This window comes from Poecile atricapillus, chromosome 3 (genome assembly GCF_030490865.1).
Source record: "Poecile atricapillus isolate bPoeAtr1 chromosome 3, bPoeAtr1.hap1, whole genome shotgun sequence".
NCBI classification, from domain to species: domain Eukaryota; kingdom Metazoa; phylum Chordata; class Aves; order Passeriformes; family Paridae; genus Poecile; species Poecile atricapillus.
This window is the reverse complement of record NC_081251.1, coordinates 4,037,379-4,061,261: the sequence shown is the minus strand read 5'-3', so window position 1 is coordinate 4,061,261 and position 23,883 is coordinate 4,037,379. Positions and strand designations below refer to the sequence as shown.

Here is a 23,883-nt window from a genome sequence, read left to right as displayed (position 1 = left end):
GAAAAATTGGAACCACCTGAAAATATCCCTCTGAAACATCCCAAAATTCTCCAGGGCAACACAGGGAAGTTACCAGGGTTGTGCTGTCACTGCTTTTCCAAGGAGGAAGCAGAATGTTGGCTCTGAAACACATCCAAGGAGCAGAATTTCCCCTTCAGGAGTGGAGGATGCAGAGCTGTCCTGCTGGCCAGAGGGCACAACCCAGACTTCTCTTATGAGATTACATGCTTCTTTATATCCCCATATGGATTATGCTGCTATGGAATGTAAGGAAGTGTGTGGTTTCAGGGAGACTTCACCTGTGTCCTCTGCTCCCAGCAGCTGCAAGGACTCCAAAGATTTCCTGTAACTGCATTTTATTTGAATTTGACTTGGTCAAATAGAGCCAGGTAGTTTGTACTCGCTCTACACTGTGCCCACAGCACCCAGAGAGGGAACATAGGGATCTGAACATCTAAAAAGGTTTCAAATTCCTGAATCCATGCAGATTTGATAACTAGGATATTTATAACCCTATTTTATAACCTTATTCTGAGCACCCTTTGCTGGAAAAAGCATGGAGCAAGTAGACTGTGGATTTCAACTAATCCAAATGATATTCACACCATACTGAAAGAGCTTTTCAAGGGCTTCTGAAAATCACTACATCCCAGAGAGCATCAACAAGTCACAGAATCATAGAATGGTTTGGAGACCTTAAAGCTCATCTACTTCCAACACCTCCCACTATCCCAGGATGCTCCAAGCCCCGTCCAGCCTGGCCTTGGACACTTCCAGGGATCCAGGGGCAGCCACAGCTTCTGTGGGCAACCTGTGCCAGGACCTCCCCACACTCACAGCAAAGAGTTTCTTCCCAATATCTAGTCTAAATCTACCCTATTTCATGTTTCCATCCATTCTCAGATGGTGGAAAGTAAATCAGATTAAGTGGCACAGAGGAAGAATTAAAAAGCATTGGGTGGGATTGACTTGTGAGGAGCAAAACTGAGTATGATGCAGATGTCACAAAATTCTCCTCTTTACTCCAGTCATTCATAAGAAGATCTTCTTTAATCTTCTTTAATTCATTAAAATTAATGTTACAGGCACAGGAACTGTGCAGTGGACTGTTGAAGGTTAATTCATTGCACTTCCTTCTCTGAGCATTTTTTGATACTTTATTCTAGTAACCTTGTCTAGCAATGAGCTGAGTGTAATTTTTTTTGTATTTTTCTTTTTTGCAAACAGTGGATCAGTTGCCTTTAAGGCCCTCTAGAACAGCCTGGAGACATCCTGAATGTCTCCAGGATACTCTCAAGATCCTGTTACATGGAACTGAGGAGTTCAAGCCATTTCTCATACTTTACTTTCTTCCACTATAGGCCAAATATTGAAAGCTCAAGTTTTCAGTCAGTATTAATTTATTTTAAGGAAGAATTTAAGAATTTTTTTGAAGCCACTGTTCTTATCATTAAGGCTTAGGTCTGAAAGGTTTTCAGACTTTCACTTACCATGGGAAATTTTAGGAATTCCACCCCAAAATACCCTTAACAAACCTGATCTAGTTTGAAGCTTAAAAACCCTATGTATGTTTCAGTGATGAATGTTCACAACTTAACCATCTTCAAACTCCTGACTGGGAGTGGCCCTTGACCAGTTCTAATAGCAAAGCTGAGCTTAGGAACTGTTTGGGTCAGCCCCAGTTGACACAGGTCAAAACTGTGCCAGCAACTGTGCTAAACACAGCAGAAACCACTGAGTTCCTGTGCCTGCACCTCAGCCCTATAAAATATACTAATATAGACCCTGAAACCAATGACATTTATGTTCCTCAGCCACCAAGATGCTTTGCAAAATTTCAGTCTGAATCAAAGCCAGGGCTGCTGCATCCGACCCAGGCCCTGCGGTCTCCTAGATGTAATTCAGGAAAGCACTTGTCAAACTATTATTTCATCCTGTCCTCCTTGTACAGAACCAACTCCCAGGTTATGATAATTCAGAAGAGAAATGGAGCAGAGCAAAATTATCCTTTTTTTCCTGCTGCATCTAAGGAAGAACGGCCAGCAGGCCAAGGGAGGGGATTCTGCTCCCCTGCCCAGCTCAGGTGAGACCCCACCTGCAGAGCTGCCTCCAGCCCTGGGGCCAGCAGCAGAAGGATGTGGAGCTGCTGGAGAGAGTCCAGAGGAGGCCACAGAGATGTTCCAAGGGCTGGAGCCCCTCTGCTCTGGAACCAGGCTGGGAGAGCTGGGGGTGCTCACCTGGAGAAGAGAAGGATCCAGGGAGAGCTCAGAGCCCCTTCCAGGGCCTAAAGGGGCTCCAGGAGAGCTGGAGAGGGACTGGGGACAAGGGATGGAGGGACAGGACACAGGGAATGGCTTCCCACTGCCAGAGCACAGGATTAGATGGGAAGGAATTGTTCCCTGTGAGGGTGGTGAGGCCCTGGCACAGGGTGCCCAGAGATGCTGTGGCTGCCCCTGGATCCCTGGAAGTGTCCAAGGCCAGGCTGGATGGGGCTTGGATCAGCCTGGGATAGTGGAAGGTGCCCCTGCCCATGGCAGGGGGTTGGAATTGAATGGTTCTTAATATCCTTTCTAACCCAAACCATTTCATGGCTCTAATCATGAAAACAAGGTGTGACAAAAAGGCACCCCATGGAATGAGCAGGCAGGGGTGTGAATCCTGACCCGTGTTCCCTGCCTGACTTTGCTGTTCAACCCATTGTCCGTGTCTCAAACCCAGCCCTTCCCTTTTGCACCTGCTGGTTTCTTCATCCCTGTGGTGATGAAAGCCTGTTGCACTCTGTGGCACTGTGTACTTTATTCAGTTGCCAAAAAGGATGCCCCCAGTGCCCTTGGAGACAGCATAGCTTCCAGTGGCTTCCAGTGGCTTCCAGTGGCTTCCAGTGGCTTTTTCAGCTCCATGCTGTGCCATACCTGCACATCACATGTGGCTGTCCCAGACAACCTGTGGCTCCTTGGATGGTGCCAGATGTTCACGTGCTGGCAAAAGAAGCCAAACTTCTGTCTGGCCAGCTGAGCCTGTCCCTAGCCTCGAATGACTGTGTAAATTTGGGTTTTAACCCTGGAGTGGAATCTCATCCCTTATTTACTTTCTGCAGCTGTTCCTGGTGTGTTCTGCTGGAGCCTGGGATCAGCAGTGGCTCTTCCTGCACAGCACAGGCCAGGACTGAGCTACAGGCACACACACACTGGAAGGGACACAGGAGAAGAAATAACCTAGACACAGGGCTAAGATTTGGGAAAACTTATAGCCTGTCTGGGGGGTCAAGGTCACTGTTTTAACTCTTCTTCCCTCCCTCCTCTGGTTGTGTATCTACACCCAGACCATGACAGAAAGTAAAAAACTCTAATTCTTCCCAAGATCTCTCAGGTTTCAAACATTCTAGCATTGATGGGGCAGAGTATGAAGTGAATTTTGTAACTGGAAGATTGTAGGATGTGTTTCTTTGGCAGTAAGGTAGATGTTTCCATAGGGAATATCGAATTTAAGTTGCTGATGCTTCCCTTGCTAATTACCACCCCAATGAACAAAGAGAAAACATGAAGCAAGCGCAGGAGTCCAGAGGTTACTCAAATTAATATTCCCCCCAACACTGAGCAGTGAGAAGACAAAAGTAAATAAGTAAATATATAAAAAAAAAAATTAAAAAAAGACGTAAAACCCCCTCCTAATCAAGATGTTTTACAGAGAAAAATGTATCAAGTCACTTGGCTCGATGATTTTAGAGGTCTTTTCCAACCTTAGTGATCCAACGACTCTAAGTCCCCGAGAAACCACATGCACATGGAAAGAGGCCTATGCACAGGGTTGGAAAAATGTTGCTTTTGTCTTGTTTGGAAGCTGCCCCGTGCCCTGCTGCTCGTGGTCTCTGGCAGCTGTCTCCTTGCTGAGGCTCCAGGTACAGCTGGAGGGCTCAGGGTGGCTCTGAAAAGTGATGCCTGACTGACAACTGGCAGGAGCCTTCCCTTCAATGGACAAAGAAAGGGTCTTTCCTCCCTCCTACTTTTCTTTTTTTTTTTTTTTTGCTATTTAAAAAATAACTTAAAAAAATAAAAAGACAAAAAGGAAAGAATGGGAAAATAGGCAGAGAGAAAGAAGCAGGAAGGAAAGAGCTGCATGAAGGTGCCCCCACTTAAGGGAGTCTGAACGAGAGGATCTTTAAGGTCCCTCCCAACACAAACCATTCCATGATTCTGTGGACAATGGTGAGGTCTCCTAGGGTGGTGTCATAAGTGCTGCACCACCCCCCTGTCCCTCTGAGCAGAGGTGAGTCCCTGTGTCCCCCATCTCACGTGTCCCGTTCCCGTTGCAGGTCCGGAGCAGCGGAGCCGAGCGCGTGCTGTGGTCCGGAGCTATGCTCTGCTCTGGCTGGTCAAACGGAACCAAGCCCGTCTTCCTCGGAGGTTTGGTCCCCTTCAACCAGCTATAGCAGTGTGGAAAACACCAAGCCAGGAAGGTTTGTCTCCCTCTGCCTCGGCTCAGCCCCACCAGCCCTTCCTCCTGGATGGATCTGCTACCGCTCCGAACGTCCCCAGAGGGGCGCCTGGGATGAGGCACCTGGAAAGGTTTGGGATAGGCTTTTGGTGTTCATGAGCATCACTGCAAGCAGGGCTACTCCAGCATTTCCTTCATCCCTGGAAGTGTTCCAGGCCAGGCTGGATAGGCCTTGGAATAACCTGTGGAAAGCATCCCTGTCCATGTCCATTCCAGGGCTGGAATGAGATGAGCTTGAAGGTCCCTTCCAACCCAAACCATTCCATGATTACCAGAGGCTCAAAATATCACATACTAAGTTGTTTGCTCTGAAATATTCAGCAGATTTCTAAGTCAATGTGGATCTGCAGAGCCACAATCATCTTTATTTCATTTCTCTATCAAACTTGCATCCAGACCCTGCCTTTTGCTGAGCACTGTCAGTCCAAGTAATCTGCTATTAAATTATTTAAAAAAAACAATCATAAAGAACATGGGCAGCATATTCTTGAAAACCCTCTGTGTCCAAGTGTCTTTCTTACTTATTTAATGCAAAAATGAGCTGTAAATAACAATAATCTGCACAGAAAAGGTTTTTTGACATCAGTTATCCCATATCCACTCAGCCACAACACACACCAGCCCACACATCTCCATGAGAGAGGCAACTTCTGAACCTTCCCACCCACACCACACTGCAGCTAAGGAAGAAAAACAGCCAAACAACTTGAAAATGGCTTTGCTGACCTGTTCTCTGAGCCAGGCATTGAATTCAGGTGTCTAACTTCAGGTATTCAGCTCAGCTGGTTGTTCCCCATCTTCACCCCACCAAAAGAAATTTCAAAGCTGTTAATAAATAAATGAACAAACGTGTAAAAAAAAGTTCTTTCTGTGCATCATCCACAAGGCTGTTATTTTTTGCTGGATGGATGGGGAGGAAAGGGCATGGATGCAGCAGAATGAGGAGTGGCATCAGCCTGTTCCAAAGCATTTTGGATCTCTGTTAAGGACAGAAAAATGCAACGAACCACAACTTCATTTTTTCCAGCAATGTCGTTTGGAAAACCCAGACATACAAAAGGTTCCTGAGTCCATCTAGGTGGTTTATTAAATTCAGGTAAAAAGACAAACTGTTCCAAGGGTGGTGAGATCCTGGGACAGGCTGCCCAGAGAAGCTGTGGCTGCTCATGGATCCCTGGAAATGTCCAAGGCCAGGGTGGATGGGGTTTGGAGAAGCCTGGGATAGTGGGAGGTGTCCTTGCCCATGGCAGGGGGTTGGAATGAGATGGGCTTTAAGGTCCCTTCCAATCCAAACCATTCCATTATTCTATCCCCTGGGTTCCCTTTCACTCCAGATACACAATTAATTCATTCTGGGCAAGGACTGTGTCACCCCTGACAGTCCATGGATCTTAACCACCAAGATGCCCCATTTCAGTCCTAAACCCCTGAGGGTTTGTGAGCATTTGATGTAAACTCTTCCCAGTTTTACCTGGGAATGAGTCAACAGGGGATTTTTAACACCTCATATCTCACTGCACACGTCCCCTCCACACAACCTGGGTTTGCTCAGCACCACATCAATGCAAAGGAAACCTGCAGAGCACAGCACAGAGCTGTGGATCTCCCAACAGTGGGCAGAGCAAGCCCCAAAATAAAAAGAAAACCCTGGAGAATCGGGATGTAAGTGGAAATAGTCCCACAACTTAAAAAGTAAAAGAGATTTCAGCCTACTGTCTGGTCAAGTACCCCAGAGAAATCTTGTCAAAAACATGAGTGGGGAAAAAGTACCAGTGTCTTTTTGCTCGAAAACATGAGGAAAATAAAATGTGCAAAACAAGACAGAAACTAAAATTTAGCTTCTTGATGTGATGTTCCCTCTTGGTGAGCATCCTTTGTGTTAGGGTAGCTTGGCAAAGGATATCCTCCCCCTCTTCTGTTCCTCCTGCATTTCAGCAATTATTAATCCCAGATATTCCAGCCAGAGATTTCTTACACTGCCATAAATGAGAAATAATAGAAAACACCAACAACCATTAAAAGAAAAGGACTTTTGAATACTCAAAGCTCATAATTATGTTTGATGATCATCTGGAATGAACCATCTTCCATCAATAAGGACCAAAAATCCAGTTTCTTTCTCTGTTCAGTTATCTTATAAAAAGAACGAAAAATGTTTTGTTTCTGGTGAATTTATGAACTACTTTGGTCCACCAAGAATGTTTTGGAAAGTAAGAAATAGCACAGAATGTTGAAATTGCAGTTGTTCAGCTTTCTCTGCCATGGAATGAGCACAGCAGGACAATCTCACTCCTTCCTTTTCCAAGCTTTGTAAGACAAGAGCATCCATAAGATTTAGTCCTGGCACGGCAGGAATGAAGGGGAGTGTGGACAGCAGCATTTTCATATTGCACACTCAGTGATTGTCTATCACCTTCTCTCATTTTCCTTCATCGCTGCAAACGTGATTTTTTACACTGATTAACTGAAAAAAACACACTCTTTCATTGAATTTTATTAGCCAAACAATTATGATAAAACCAGGATCAAAAATTACTAAATTCAGGAAAGAAATAATTCTTAGAAATTACCAAGCTCCCCTGTCTTCAGAAAGGACAAAAAATTGATCCAATTTCTGTCTACTTGAGACCTAAAGTCCAAACCACTTTGGAAACAGCCTTCAGCAATTCTGCACTGAGCAAAGCCCCTGCTCACAGTAAATAAACACAAGGGTGCAAATCAAATCCACCTTCAGAACATGCTGCAGAGTATTTATGGGTGTGAAATAAAGTGCAATTTTATTGGGCATTAATTGACACAACTGTCAGTTTTCAGGAAGCACTGCATTCATCCCAGAAGACAGTTTTCCTCATACGAAAAAAAATATATATGCTGGTATATTTACATTGAAAAGATTCAAAACAGAAGACTTCTGTAAACTTGATATGATCCACTTCATTATTTCAGTCTTTCAAAAGCAGACACTGACCACACAAAATACTTTGGGCATCATTATCAAGGAGGATCTCTGGTGGTTACTGAGCACTCTAAGAGCATCTTAGATCTCCCCTCTCTCTTCGTAATTATTTCCTGAGAGAACCAAGACCCACCTCTTGACCCACTACCATTAATCTGCTCTTCCACCAGCTATACCAGGTTCTCTCAGGGCATGAGACCATTTAATCCAGTTTAAAACCTCATTTCTTCTCCCCTGAAGGAACAAAGGTCTTGTGCAAACATACAGGAAGCCTCTGCCAATCTTCCCTTTTCTGCAAAGCAAAGAAAATAGGACAGACAAGCAATCACCCTGATTAACATTCTGATTAACATTCACCCCATCACCTGATTAACTTTGCCCCATGCAACTTTATATGGTAAATGCTTGAATCCTTTGCAAACCAACTTCAGGCTGGGATGATGAGACATTTGGGTACTTTGCCTTCCGTCTTTCTCACATAAGCTGCTTATCAGCCATCAGATGTTGTGCACCACAGAAGCCCTGTGATATCTGGCACCTCCCTCACTGCTGCTGGGCCAAGGGAACCACCTGGGCTCCAGGGCAGGCAGCAGAGGTGAGGGCAGTGGGGTCTGTCGCTGGAGGGATGGCATGAAGGTTTTTACAGGCTTTGGAACCTGTAGGAAGCAGCAAGAGGATTTCCCTGGGGTGGAGGTGTAGGCACATTTCATTTTAGCATTTCAGTCTTCACAGTAAAAGAAAACAAAATAAAGGGAAATGTGAAAAGAGAGTAAATTCAGCTACTACAATGGAAGAGCTTTTAGCAATTCTTTAATTGATCAAAGGGAAAACAGTTTGATTGTATTTGCTCATGTCAGTCCTGTACATTTAAAGAATCTTCCCACTGCTCAGCACAGGATGGCTTTCACAGGTAATGTGAAGAGCAATCAGAATATCAACCTCTCATCAGCCAGAACTTTTCTATCCTCCACAAGCTCATTGCTCTGACCCCATTTGTCTTTTTCCCACTAATAACAGAGTCACAGACTGGTTTAAGTTGGAAAAGACCTTTAAAGATCATCTTCTTCCACCCCTTGTCGTGGGAAGGGACACCTTCCACTATCCCAGGTTGTTCCAAGAACCTGGTTTTGGACACATCCAGGGGCAGCCACAGCTTGTCTGGGCAGCCTGTGCCAGGATCTCACCACCATCACAGGGAACAATTTCTTCCTCATATTGCATCTAAACCTGCCCTCTGACAGTTTAAAATTATTTACCCTTGTCCCATCACTATCTGCCCATGTAAAAGGTTGTTCTCTCTTTTTTACAAGCCCTCCTCAAGCACTCAAATGCCACCATCATTCAGAATTGCACATTAGTTGAAACAAAGGAGCACAATTCCTTTTCTAGCCCAGCTGGGCTCAGCACAGCCAGTTCAGCCAGAAGAAAAACAATCAGGGATGGTCCATTCTGCCTGGCACACACCTCTTCACTTTGCCCTTGTACCCATGGCATCAGCAGGGAAGGATCAGATCTGGTTAAGAGGCATCTTTCGGGTTAAAAAGGGACACTGGGTTTTTGTCACCCACCCGTGGTCCCCACCCCACCTTCACAGGGCCACATCTCTGAGGAGGAAACCTTCAGCAGTGCTTATTCTCTGAAATCCCTCCCTGGGACAGTTCTGGAAACTTCATTGCACTGTGGTCAGAATTTGCATATGATTGGAAAAGTGGTGAATTTACATTAATTATTAAAAAAAAAAAAAATAAAACTAGTCAAATTGAACCACAGCGAGCGAAAGGGATCGAAAATTAGGATCCCACTGGTGCTTTTACAACTCTCACCAAAACCACTCTGAGCCACTTATTCTGTAAAACTTTTGGATTCTGACGCCTTCTTGCACAAAATGTTGTGGCCAGGAGTGATTGCTCTGCAAGAAAAAAACAGAAAAAGAGGAACTTCCCTTCTTAAAAAGAAATGGTTCTGGAAACATTCAAGATCATCTTGGATGGGGCTGTGAACAAGCTGATGCAGTGGAAGATGCTGCTCATTGCAGGATGTTGGACTAGGTGACATTCAGAAGTTCTTCCCCACCCAAATTACTCTATGATTCTATGATTTTTCGATTCCACAATGAATGACTAAAATTTTCATATTTTACCTGGGAGCAGGAAAATGGCTACAGTAAAAATGAATTTATTTCTGCAGGCTGCCTGGAAAATCTGAATGAATTTATTTCTATCAGACTTGCCTGGAAACTCTGAGTTTAAGCTCTGGGATACAGGGATATACTGGTGAGAAAACAAATTTTTTAATTTGGTTTGAAAGTGGTGGGTGGTGGAACACAAAGTAAGGGTTGGATTTTGGGTAAATAGCACTGACCTCTCAGTGCTCCACAAATTCCCCTTTGCTAAAATGTAACTTTGCAGCTCATTTTCTTAAAGTTGACTTCCCAGCTATTGAGTATCCATTAGATATTAGTTGTGGAAGGACATTTCAACCATTGGCAGCAACCAAAGCTGATGTCTGACTGTGATCTCCACTAGATGTGCTTGGAAAATTTAGTCATGAAGTAGGAGATGATCGTTTCTATTGCAGCAGCTGGGAAAATACAGGCCTTTTACTTATTCATTATTATATAATTATATAATTAGCTTTTCTGCTGTGTCTCCTGTGTAAGAATCAAGGGGTGGGAGATAGGTGCAGTGACTTCATAGAATCATGGAATGGTTTGGGTTAGAAGGGACTTTTAGAGATCATCCAGTTCCACCCCCTACAAAGGGCAGGGACACCTTCCACTATCCCAGGTTGCTCCAAGCCCCATCCAACCTGGCCTTGGACACTTCCAGGGATCCAGGGGCAGCCACAGCTTCTCTGGGCACCCTGTGCCAGGGCCTCCCCACCCTCACAGGGAACAATTCCTTCCCAATATCCCATCCATCCCTGCCCTCTGGCAGTGGGAAGCCATTCCCTGTGTCCTGTCCCTCCATCCCTTGTCCCCAGTCCCTCTCCAGCTCTCCTGGAGCCACTTTAGGCTCTGGAAGGGGCTCTGAGCTCTCCCTGGATCCTTCTCCTCTCCAGGCTTGTGGTGGAGGATCTTGACTGGGCACCAAGTGCTCTCCAAGCCGCTCTATCATTCCCCCTTCCCAGCTGCACAGGGAGAGAAAATAAGACGGGAAACAACTCCCGGGTTGAGATAAGGCAGTTTACAATAATAAAAACAAAAGTTTGTAGACAAACAAAGAGAAAATAAGATAATTTTATCCTCTACTTCTCATCAGTGAGTGATGTCTGGCAACTTCCCGAGAAGCAGGGCTTCAGCACACAGAGCAGTTGCTCTGGAAGGCAAATATTGTAAATAACAAATGCACCCCCTTCCTCCTTTTCCTAGCTTTTATCTGAGCTGGCACCCCCTGGTATTGAATATCCCTTTGGCTAATTTGGGGAAGCTGTCTGGTTGTGTCCCCTCCCAGCATCCCGGCCACTCCCAGCCCCTGGATGAGAGGAATGGAGGGACAGAGCTGATGCTGTGCCAGCCCTGCCCAGCAGGAACACTGGGGTGCTCCCAACACCTTTCCAGCTCCCAGTGCAAAGCCCAGCACTGGGAGAGCTGCTGTGGGAGAATGAGCTCCAGCTCAGCAAGACCCAGCACAGGGCTGAGCACCCCCAGCTCTCCCAGCCTGGCCCCAGAGCAGAGAGGCTCCAGCCCACCAAGCATTTTCCTGGTCCTTCTCTGGATGGAAGCAGCTTGAAGGGCATCTCTGAATGTGCCTGACCCAACCATCCACTCACAGCACGATTTTATTAAATTAAATTAAAATTAAACATCAGTGTTTAATCAGAGTGCTCAGAGCCTTGCTCCATCAACTTCTGAGTTCCTCACAGGTCACCCCTGAACTCAGGCTCAGTCTAACCCTAGAAATGACCTCCACAAAGCAGAGTGGGTCATGCAATACTTGTATGAAGAAGGGAGAGTGCTGCCCTATTTATAGGGATTTATAATATGCACTCAAAAGGAAGAAAATACATTCTCTCCAGAAAGATAAATAAATAAATGAATTAATAAATAAATAAATAAATAAATAAATAAATAAAAAGCAATCTTATTTTTCTGAGGCATCATAAAATTAATTGATGGCAATTATAAAAAAAAAATGTATAAAGTTCTCTTTTAATTTACAGCAAGTCCAGTCAGGACTCCGGAGCTCCAGCACTTGGATGGTTTCTGTGGCTGCTCCATCCCTGGAAGTGTCCAAGGCCAGGTTGGACAGGGCTTGGAGTAACCTGGGATAGTGGGAGGTGTCCCTGCCCATGGCAGGGGGTGGAACAGAATGGACTTCAAGGTCCTTTCCCACCCAAACCCTTGGGTGACCTCTCCTCCCCCTCCAGACGGAAGAAGGCGCGCACAGAAGGCGAGGAGGGCTCCTACGACCCGTACGACTTCAGCGACGCCGAGGAGGAGATGCCACAGGGTGAGTCCCTGGGTTTGGTGACACCTGGCTCCTTGAGGGGGCTGCTGGGTCTGCAGAGCCGTGCTGTGATTCTAAAATACTCTTTGAAGTGTCGTCAAATGCCAACACATTCAGATTTGGGCACCTGAAGAATGTCAGCCGGGTAAAGTAATTAAATAGCAATTTACATTCAAGAAAGCTCCCACCGGAGCCAAGAGAAGGGACAGGTTTCAGTTCAAAAGGCTTTTGATAACCTTTATTTTTTTTGTTTGTTTGTTTGCTTTTGGTTTTTGTTTCAGTAAGCCTTTTTTAGTCCCAGCTTCTAGATCTCTAGCTAAGAGAAAGCTTTGTGCCAGAAAAAGGCAGATCCTATGAGGGAACTTCTAATCTCATGGGGAAAATCATATTAATCTTCTTTCTTTTTTTTTTTTTTTTTTTTCTTCACTTCAGAGCATTAAGAATTACAAAATAATTACTTGGAACTTGGAAAAAAACCCAGAAAATCAGAAATCAGAAATTTCAAGAGGCACATTTTCTCCTCAGACCTTCACATCTTGCCTCACAAACTGCCAACAAATGCATTCGTGCCTCGATATAAACCATGGAAATATTTTATTTTTATTTCTTTTGCCATTGCAATGCTGTGGTGCGTCAGCCACATACGAATGCTAAACTATTCACCTTTCAACTACCTAGGTAACCCAAACCACTGACGCATTTAAGGTAGACAATTCAGGGTCAGGCTGGTTGAACCTGACCTTCCGCTGCCTTGTAGACTTTCAAAAACGTATTTTGCTTCTAAAATTGGCAATTTAAATGACCCACTTTGAAAGGATATTTCAGTAAAAGGCAATAGAGAAAACCCCTTCTGAGGAGACTGTTTCCTTTAAGCTGTACACCTCTAACTTGAAGAGGGAAACTGAAGTATACATTTAATTTCAGAAACATCAGCATCTTTTAAAACAAGCGGATGTAGGTCATGGGTATCCCAGAACCCGCAAACTAAATTCTACCCTTATTTGCATCCTCCTTTGGATGGCACAAGGTGAGTAAAATTTGGACTTAGGTACAATTACTAAGCAAATATAAAATTCTGTACCTTCTCCACATCATTTTATTAAAAAAAACCCACTAAAATTAGACCTGGGAAAAGTTCTGATCAGCAGCTGGAGGCTGTTACATTGAGTGTCACTTTATGGGGCACATCTGGGCTACTCCTAACCCACTGTCAGAGCAAAATGATGGGAGTATTTCCTAAAAAAAGAAACAGCAGAGAATAGACCTGATGTTATAGAATCCTGGAATCATGGAATGGTTTGGGTGGGAAGGGACCTTGAATATAACCCAGTTCCACCCCCTGCCATGGGCAGGGACACCTTCCACTGTCCCAGGGTGCTCCCAGCCCCATCCAACCTGGCCTTGGACACTTCCAGGGATCCAGGGACAGCCACAGATTCTCTGGGTAATGTGCATCTTGTGTCATTTTGCATCTCTTAGCCTTCCCAAAGTTTCTCTGGAACCCCTCTGTCCTCTCCCTAACTTAGGATGAGTTTAACTACATCCATCACACTTCCCAAACTCCTTTCCTTAGAAACAAAACACTGCCTCACAGCATGAGAGAAGGAAAATGAAAGCAAAATGAAAAGGTGGTAAGCTCAAAACAAAGCTCACTCTTTTTTTTATCTCTGTGGACAGGGACTGACTTTTGGCAGCTCACTATCACCAAGCATTCTGATCATCACTGAGATATCACACCTGAGGTTTAACCATGAGTAAAAATAGCCCAGCTCAGAGAAGAACTGAGCTGGAGCAGGGACATTGCTCCTCAGACATCAGGAAAAATTACAGCCCATGGGAAGAATATGAGAGCAATTTGATAGTGGTCAGGTGTCCAACATCTGCCCAAATCTGGGGTGAAAAGACATCAGACCAAGCAAGGTGCAAACAGATCCAAACCTGTGCCAGCGAAATTTGGGTCTGATACCCGCAGCATCCCAATTTAAAACTGAATAGTTGGCACCCACAAACTTGCAACGTTTGTGGCTTTGTCACCATTGAGTGACATGGCTCAAGGAATGACATCATCTAAGATATATCCTGTATTCCACCTGTGTTAATGGAATCTATACACATACACTTCTTAATTTAGGTTATGGTCAGAAACCACAGTTAAGGTTGGGGGGAAAAACACCTACTCCAAATTATTTAGCACAGCACAGAAACCCTTATAAAAGGTCCAGCAGCAGATGTGCCCAGACACCTTCACCTCAGCAGAGCCCAGCACGAGCATCAGAAGTAACAGAAGGAAGGAAGATGTCTCCAACTTTCTGCACTTCTCTGGTAAGAACTTGAATTCTGAGTTTATTTTTCCCCAGTTTGACAGAGACATATTTAAATTATAATAGATGGAATAGGAATCTGCACTCACCTTTAAAATGCTTGTTTAAATCATTAATAATTAAAAATAACTAAAATGTGAAAATGCTCATGGGGCAGCAATGAGACCGTACATCAGTGACATGGGCTCCCACAGCGTTCTCTGAGGCAAGAAATACATTCAAAATTCAACTTTAGAGTGTCTTTCTTTTTGTTATACCCTTTCTGCTATCTTCTGCATTATATTATTTTCTATAATTTAACATTACAACCAGATTACAACCGGGTGTATACATAACTGTCAGCACTGCGAGAATCAGTTAATGGGAACAAAAGTGGATGTGACACACGGCACATTTTTCCATAATTACTCCAGCCTGAAGTAGGGGTTTTAACCACCAGTGAGGCTGACTGTGGATGAATTTCACACTTGTCTTGTATCCTAAATGTACAAATCTCTCCAGCTCAGAGCCCTGCTCCTCGTGCTGCTGGCCGTGCTGTCAGCCAGCAGTCCTGCCCATGGGAAGGTGATCAAGCCTGGGCTCAAGCCAGAGAATCTCTTCAAGCAAGCATCTGCTGGATGCCCGACCCAAAAAGACTCAAATTTCCCCCAGACTGTGAGAGTCAACCTCAGCATCAGCAACACGAACCAGGACACCAAAGCCAGCCTGGACATCAGCAGCCGCTCTCTGGCTCCGTGGGATTACAGGTATGATCCCTGGCCCTATGGCCTGGAAAAACACTGGGTGCCCCTAGCCAAGAAAAATTCTTCAATCTCTATTTTCAGCGCTTCACAGCTGAGAGATTTTGGAAATATGAGGGTATCCACAGTCCCTATGATCCTCTTTGAAAGAGAACCAGGGCAGAAAGCAGCACAAAAGAACCACGTGGCCTAGGCAATATGCAGAAGGCAAAGCAAATGGCTTCTATAATTTAATTATTTAATTTTTATACTAGGGCAAGCTTTATCTTCAAAAGCATTCTTTACCTAAAACATCATAAAAAAATACATCAGAAGGTTAATATTGCACCAAAATCGGTGGTGGTTTAACACCAACATGTCATGTTTTGGGGAGGAACTGAAGGTTTTGAGGTCTGTTAGTTGGAGCGATGTGTTGGGGAGCTCAAATCATTTCTGATCAAAGTCAGTGCCTGCTTGAAGCAAGTCCTTTACAAAGGCAGTTTCATGCAGCCATACATTTAAAAATATCCAGTATTTAGTGAATTACATTTTATTTCGGAAAAACCTACTCTTTTGGGGAATCTGCTGTCCCTCCATGGGCAGTACACCCCAAGATGAACAGGTTCCCAAGCAGGGAGCCCATAGTCTTTCAGACTATCATTCCTGTGGATTCAAACACTCCCTTCCCTGCCAACCCCCAGGATCGACGAGGACCACGACCGCTTCCCGCGGCTGATCGCGGACGCCGAGTGCCGCCACTCCCGGTGCGTGAACCCCGAGGGGCAGCTGGACCACAGCCTCAACTCCGTCCCCATCAGGCAGGAGATCCTGGTGCTGCGCAGGGAGCAGAGGGGCTGCCAGCAATCCTACAGGCTGGAGAAGAAAATCATCACGGTGGGCTGCACGTGTGTCACCCCCCTGGTCCAGCACCAGGCCTGAAGGGAGCCGGAGCTGCAAGAGCAAGGAGCCACAGAGAACTTCCTTGCATGGAAGGGGCCTGATCCAGCCTCCAAAAAAGCTGAATCAAGCCTTAAAATTTGTCAAGAATACATCAGAATATGTATTTCAGAATATACTGAAAATCAGGTGTCTAGGTTAAAAAAACTTAATGTTTTCCCCCAAAATCTTGAACTCCAAAAATTGAGAATCCAGACAGCTGCATGTGCCTGGTTGAAAAGTAATGGGAATTTTACCCATCCTTAGTTTACACTTTGAAATGTCTATTTATGTAAATCTATTTATGCTGGTGGAAAACATTATAATAATGTAAAATCCTAATATATATATATATTTTAAGTATTAAGGTAATGTTTATTTATCTTTGTGTAATAAAAAAGTCAGTGAAAAAATTTTTTTATATTCTTCTTTCTTTCTAAAGAAAAATTCCTGCTAAGGCAAGGCACTTAATCATGACCATAAAAGAGACTTACATGATGCTAAAGCCCCAAATTCTCTTGATAACCTCTACGTCTGCAGCAGTAGAACGTAAAGCCCATGGAAAAAAAAAAATGGGGAAAAACACCATTTTACCAGTAGAAAAGTTAAGATACCTGGAGGAAAATTATTTATAAAGTAGGCATCAAAGAGACTCATTAAAAACAGACAAGCAAAAAAAAATTATACTGGGTAATTACCCAGTTTTCCACTTAATTATCAGATTGGAAAAGGATTTGAAGAAGATGGGTTCAACACAATGCTTTGAATATTTCTTTGGGGGTAAAGAAACTACCTCCCCTAAAACAGCAAGTGCATTTCCACTGCTGAGCTTTTATTTCACTCCAATATTATCTGTGAATCTCAGCCCAGAGCTGAAGACACCACCTGGGCACTCTGGGGAAGCTCACAAGAGTCAGGTGGGTGACTGAAGCAATTTAGCACGTCTGGCTGGTTGCAGTTGTAATTTTCTCTGTGCCCATGCCCTTCCAATTCAGCACTTGCAGTTGTAATTTTCTCTGTGCCCATGCCCTTCCAATTCAGCACTTGCAGTTGTGATTTTCTCTGTGCCCATGCCCTTCCAATTGAGCACTTGAGATGTGGAGCACCCTGACGCAGCACTTCAGCCCTGGTTGGACGGGGCTTGCGTGGGTGGGTGTCTGGTGCAGCAGGTGGGTTTGTTTAAAGCACACTTGGGTTAAAAGTGCTCCAGGGAACATGTTCCATGTTTCAGATGGCTGAAGGCTGGCTGCTGAAGATGTGGATGTTTTGTTTGCTGCTGTCTCAGGAGGTGTGGCCCTGCTGGGGCACTGGCAAGGTGCCACTGGCAAATGCAACAGCAGATACAGAGCTTGAAGAGACAGAGCTCAGGGCTGAGAGTCTCTAACGAGAGGGAAGGTGCTCTCTGGTGAAAGCATCTTCTCCAAATCCAGCTGTGATCATCCCAACTTTTGCTACTGGGGATTATTCCCTCCAGCTGTTCCAGTGAGTCCAAACCCTCCCTAACCTGCTCCAGGTGGGTCAGCCTGTAACCTAAACCCACAACACAGCCACACCATTCCCTGACCTGGCAGATAAACACTGGACCAAGGAAACACTGATGAACTCAGGCTGACCACAGTGCCTGTAATTACAACAATGAACTCCTGGCCACACCTTTAGTTACCTTCAAACATTGATCTAACTTTGCCTAATAGCAATCTAGAAGTGTGTATGATCCTAACTTAGCACTTTCTGACCTTACCTCCAGTTATTCTTCCTTAAGGTCTCCTGCAGTTTAAACTCCTGAAGTTTAACCCAGCTGACCATGACACAGGTATTAAACATGAATGGATTTAAATAAATAAATAAATAAATAAATAAATAAATGCCAAAAAAACCCCTAAACCAAAAAACATCAAGGAACACTCATCCTTCAAGGTTTTCAAAGATTCATGTAAATATCAGTCCAGGGAGATTGAAACAGGGCTGACTTCCTCGTCATTTAGATAATCTTTTAATGTCCTACCACTCCTAGAATGAGTTTTGTCAAATTGCCTGCAATTAACCCAAGTAACTTCTAACAGTTAAAATCACAGAAAGTCCAACCCTTTATTCTCTGGAAGTCGTGCACCACTAGCTGGGGTTGGCACATGTGTAGTGGGGACTGGAAAATGCTGAGAGAGCTATGCTGAGGTGGAAAAACTCAGAACCAGGTCAGAAAGAGATGACACAGCTGGAGCATTGAAAAGCCAACAGCTTTCTGCTGACAGACTTCACAGATCAGCATCATCATCATGGAATGGTTTGGGTTGGAAAGACCTTAAAGGTAATTTAGTTCCAACCCCCTGCCATGGGCAGGGACACCTTTCACTACCCCAGGTTGCTCCAAGCTCTATCCAACCTGGCCTTAGTGAAGATACACCAGTCTCCCTTTCACCAGCATGATTTTTGTTGAACTGTTTACCAACCCAGCTAAATCTGAGCCTTAGGACAGAACCACTTTTTTATTTATTTGGGCAACTCTGTGCTCACAGCTACAGGCTGCTTGGGTGTTCTACCCGCCCCTGCAGAAGTATTTAACATGTTAATTAATAAGCTGGATTCATAGGGCCAGAGGACTGTTTTCTTTCCTACTTCAAGTTCTCTCCTAACTCCTGGCGCCACGAGCCATGAGATTTTCCTTCACTGATTTCCTTCCTCGCTGTGCTCAGTTGGAAAGGTGCAGAATAATCCCAAACCAATGCATCCTGGCAAGGGTGACCTCATCAGTGTCCTTGTTCTTCTACAGCCAATAATGATCACAATGAGAGACCAAAGAGAGTAGAGCTCCTCTTTCACCCATCCACAGCTCTTACCAGCTTGAGGTTCTACAGGTAAAGGTTGTTTCTCCTTGTTTTCAAGAGTTTCAGTGCAAATTTCTGCTAATTTGATGCTTTTAAATTATATTGTCATTGGAGGGAGGAGGGTAGAATTTCTGCAAAACCCTCTCCAACATAAAAGTTTCCAGTCCAGCACTGGTCCCCATCTCAGTTTCATGTCAGTCTGCAAAACCTGAGCAACCTGTGCAAATCATCAAGCTGTGAGTAAAACCCAGCAGAAAGGGAAGTTTGAGATTGGCTTTTTGCAGATAATCAGGCTCATCATTGCCACTTATCAAAGCAATCTGGATAGAAACCAGATGCTTGTAAAAGGTGCTGCAGATTCAGCTGTAACGAGGCCAAGAACACAAATTTCAGAAGCCTGAAATAAAAAGCCACCCTGAAAAATGATGGGGTCAAGTTAGAGAGGAGATAAATCATCTCTATCCATTTACCAGAACTGGGAACCTCGACCATGATACAAATATTTGTGCTTACTAAGAGTGCAGATAAAACAGAAACAAGATGGTTTGTACTGATTTTACTCACTCATAGAAAGCTGTGCCCAGAAAACAGTATTTTATCAGTCTATGACCCGCAAAGAGAGTCAAACAAATTTTTAATATTTTGTTGAAGTTATATAAATAGTAAAAAAGCTGAGCCACTTTTCTGAAGGAAGGATAAATAAGCAGTTACACCAAAAGCAAGAAGGGAATTTCCTGAAGAACTGAGGACCTGCACCTGCTGCCACTAGCCAGCCCTGGAAGTGCGGGGAATAATTAGAAAATATGAAAAACGTTTTTAATCCTAGAATATCCTCATTTGGAAGTGACTCACAAGGACCACTGAAGTCCAGCTCCTGGAACTCCTCTTTGTGAGCAGCAAAGGCAGAAAGTGTAGTTTGTGTCTGGTGCTGAGCCTGGCTGGCATCTTTTCAGCTCCTGACAGCCAGCACCAGCACACCTCCCATCCCCACCAGCAGCTCTGGCTCTGCCAAGGGGTACCAGACAAATCACAGACATTTTAAGCAGGTTTGGGACTTCTTTGTCACTGCCTTGCAACAGTGCTGTAGAAAATGCAGAATCAGCCCACTCCTTCTTGAGCAGAAGGTTAAAAATAATATCAAAAAAGGAAAAGGGAGAAGGAGACAAAAGGAGATTGTGGTTTTATAGAATGGTTTGGGTTGGAAAAGACATTAAAGATCATCCAGTTCCATCCCCCTGCCATGGGCAGGGACACCTTCCACGATCCCAAGTTGCTCCAAGCTCTGTCCAGTGTGACCTGGAACACTTCCAGGGATGGAACAGCCACAGCTTCTCTCTGCCACTGCCTCACCACTGTCACAGGGAAGGTCAGGGAAGGTCTCGTGTTTTGGAGGTGATGGTGACATGGGAGCAGGTTTCTGGACTGGTCTCTTGGGCCATCTCCAGAACCTGCAGCTGATACAGAAACTCATCCTATCATCTTTACCCATCATGTTGGCACCAACCCACAGATCCCCACAGGACTGACCAGAGAATTGCTCTTACTGAGAATTTCTGGACTGATCAGAAAATTGCTCATCACCTTAAAATTTTGCCTGTAATGTCAAACTCCCAATAAACCATGTTGACTTTCCAGCCATTAGCCCTCTGGCTTACCAAACAGATAATTCTTGGATTTTTTTCAACCTTTTAGTTTTCAACCTTTGCATTCTTTACATATTTAATTTTATAACACTTTCCAAAGCAATGATTTTTGTGGAACAGGTTGCTGTGGCCTGCAGTCCCTTTGGACACTCCCAGGAGCACCTGCCTGTGGTCTGGGGTGCAAAGAGGCCTGAGATGCTTTCTGGTCATCACGTTCACAGGTCACAGCACAGGCTTGGGAGGAGACATCTGCCGGTGCTGGTGTCACTGCTGTGCCCCCCAGCCCGTGGTGATGCAGGGGGATCTGCTCTGTGCTCTATCCAACATCCCATGGGAGCTGCCAGAACACACAGCCAAGGGGAGCAGCGAGCAGAAAACAAAGGCTGAGGTTAGGGAGAGGAAATCAGAAGAGAAAAGGAGTAGGAAAGGCCATGAGGCTCAGATACCAACCTGTGGCTGGAGGCTGCTTGGCCCAGCAGGTTATAAGAAGGCACCGTGGCACTGCTGCTGCACCTCCAGCTGTGTCTTCTCTGTCTGGTAAAACAACCCTGTCCCTGCAGGCTGCTCCAAGCCTCTTTTCAGAGCCAGAGGTGCCCAGCTGGACACTCAGGGTCTGGGTCCACTGCTGCAAAGGGAACAAACCAAGCAAAGCCTTTAGCAAAGTCTGTGAATTACACTTGCTCTCATTTCTGATATGACTGTGCTGTTTAGAAGAAGCATAAATTTGTTTGTCTTGGTCTCTGATTCATAGAATCACAGGGTGGTTTATGTTGGAAAGGACCTTGAAGATCATCTGGTTCCAACCCCCAAATGAATAGATTGCTGGCAGCAGAAACCAGCACCCAAAAAATAACCAGGCTTGTATTTACAAGCTGCTGCACTCTAAGAACGATGCCATTAGGAGGAAACAAACCCCACGTACAAGCAATGCCTCCCTGAGTGGTGTGTGGTTTGCAGTTGAGACCTCTGCCTGCCAAACCTCATGGCCCACGGGTGAGACTTCCTTAATTAGCCATCTATTTGCCTAATTAGCTACTTCATTATCCATCCAGTTAGGATCACTCTTAGGGTAAGCTGGTGGGTGTTCAGGAGCATCAGCACAGGATGATGCCATGAACCCAGTGTCAAAGTAATTATGACTGAGAGGAGAGATGTAGGGTAGTTTTCTCCCTGAAAAACAAGTGAGGGCAGCCCCACAAGGCAGGTCTGTGGAGAGAAGTAGGTCAGGAGTGAGAAGCGGGTTGGATTTCCTGGTCAGCGGTTACTGAGAGAGACGAGCAGGAGACGCCTCCCTGGGCTGGCTCTGCACCACATGAAGAGCTCAGTGGTCATAACGAAACAGCTGCTGCCACAAAGGGGTGCAGATGCTCTTAACTGAATGGGAAGGGCACCCAAGGATTGTTGAGGTGGCTCCCAGTGACCCACGGTGTGGCAGCGGCCTCAGGGAGACAAAGGGTTACATTGTCCCACCCCAAACCCCTTGTGAAGGGCGGCCCAGGAGTTCTGATTGGGTTTGAGTCCCTGGGGGGTTCTCCCTTGCTGTGTTTCTAATGGTCCCTGACCCTGAACTCCACCCTCAAAGGTGTAAACCCTTGGTTCTGTCCCTCAAAAACCCCTGCTGTGCCTCTGTTCAGAGCTCTCTGTTCTGGACCTGAATTTGTTCTCATGCTGAATAAATGGTTTCATGAACGGGAGCCCGTCTTGTTGGTGTTTCATGCTGGTCCCCAGAACCCTGCTGCTTCCCTGGACGAGATCCTGAGGTTGCAGACTGCAACACCACGGGGCACAGAACGCTCCTGACTCAACAAAAAACACCAGAGGAGTCATCATAAAATCGTAGAATCATAGCAACGAGGAATCATGGAATGTTTTGGGTCGGAAGGGACCTCAAAGAGCATCTCATTCCACCCCCTGCCATGGGCAGGGACACCTTCCACTATTCCAGGTGGCCCAAAGCGTCATCCAACCTGGCCTTGGTTCATTTAGATCCAACAGCTTGCCTGGCCAACCTTGCAGAGAAAACCCAGGGTCTACCAGCACCATGTGGATCAAACTTAAAGTGGTTTCTGTGCAGTCAAAACGAAATACGAGAATGTTTGCACAGGTTTGTCCTGATTTGAATGAAAAAGGAAATACAAGCTTAAAAACTCCTGCAGCAAAAACAAAAGTCAGAGGTCTGAGAGCCTGGCTCAGCTCTGGCTGGAAGAGGTGCAATGTCAAAAAAAGCAACATTGCAGTAATTTGATGAAATAGTAGATGGTTATAGAATCATGGAATATCCTCAGGGACACAGAAGGATCATCCAGTCCAGCTCCTTAACAGTGGGCTGTGCCAGGCTGTGTTCCTTGTGCAGCTCAGGGAGGGAAAGGGCAGTTCTTCATTTCCTGAGGCAGGACAGCCCAGCTCAGCAGGAAAGCACACCCTGCAGGTACAATTCCTGGTTCCTTGATTTGGAGGATCTCCATCCAGCACTTTAACCCCAGCACCTGTGAATTACCTGGCTGAGGAGCAGTGGCATGAAGCCCTCTGACACCTCCCTGCATTCCTGCTCAGCCAACCATTCAGCTGGGGGAGAAGGTTGCTTTTAGGGATGAAAGCTTGGCTGGAAGAAGGAAGGACAGACCTTTCCCAGCCCTGAAGAACCATCCCAAATTCTGGCTGTAGCTCCAGAATATGACACCTCCCGTTTCTTTTCCCACCATCCCTAGAGACCATTCCAGAGGTCTAAAAAAACCTCATTCCATTGCCACCACTGCCTGAAGAACCTCGTTTCAGCCTCTTCTTTGCATCTTTTCATCTGTTTATGCTGCAAGTTCTCTTCTGCTGCCTCTTACTCATCTCACTTCACAGGAAAATGCCTGATCTGTGCTGAAATCTCTCAGTGCTACTGCAGCACAAACCCATTCTCTGTGTCTGTTGTCATTCTGAAATACCATGAAAAAACATTTTTTTAAAAATAAAATATGATTTTTATTCAGCAGATAAGTTATTGAATAAATACAGATTAATTTTATCAATTTTTTTTTATACTCTGAGCACACACAGAGCCATAAATACAGCCATAAATAGAAGACATAAATAGAATTACAGATATCTGTTGGTTCTTTAACATTTTAGCACTCAACAAGTGGAATCAATTACCTCTCAAAATGTTTTGCAATAAATCAACTGCAGCAGTGACATAAACTCAGACTGTGGTGACAACCAGGCCTGGTGGCACCGATGTCTGACTGGCACCAGTAATATCCCAGTGAGCAGGGGTGGCCAGAGAAGGGAAATGGGATAGGGATGAAGAAGGGAGGGAGAAGGTGCAGGATGAGGAATTTTTTGTGGCAGTGCTGGTGGGCATGTATTCAATTAGAGCAATTTGCTGCCAAAGAGAGCTTTGGAAAATATAATTCATTTGATTCACCAAACTGATATAAACCACAATGAAAAATAAATTTTTAAAAAGCACTGCTTCCCCCTCTCACTGCTTGGGGGAATCTTCCTCCCCTCCATCACCAGCTACCTATAATTCCCATCCTAAAATCCACAAATGAAC

General features: G+C 45.0%; 1 protein-coding gene across 1 annotated transcript; it reads left to right on the top strand.

Annotated features, from left to right (window-relative positions):
• Nucleotides 1–9,996: 9,996 nt before the first annotated feature.
• IL17A (interleukin 17A) lies at nucleotides 9,997–15,877 on the top strand. Its single transcript, XM_058834408.1, has 5 exons — nucleotides 9,997–10,001; nucleotides 11,819–11,901; nucleotides 11,991–12,043; nucleotides 14,721–14,965; nucleotides 15,640–15,877. The coding sequence occupies exons 1-5, from the start codon at nucleotides 9,997–9,999 to the stop codon at nucleotides 15,875–15,877; spliced, it is 624 nt and encodes a 207-aa protein (XP_058690391.1).
• The last annotated feature ends 8,006 nt before the right edge of the window (nucleotides 15,878–23,883 follow it).

Coding starts and splice junctions, on each gene's coding strand:
- IL17A (XM_058834408.1), top strand. Junction 11,902..11,990: donor CGAGGAGGAGATGCCACAGG/GTGAGTCCCTGG, acceptor TACTCTTTGAAG/TGTCGTCAAATGCCAACACA. Junction 12,044..14,720: donor ACCTGAAGAATGTCAGCCGG/GTAAAGTAATTA, acceptor AAATCTCTCCAG/CTCAGAGCCCTGCTCCTCGT.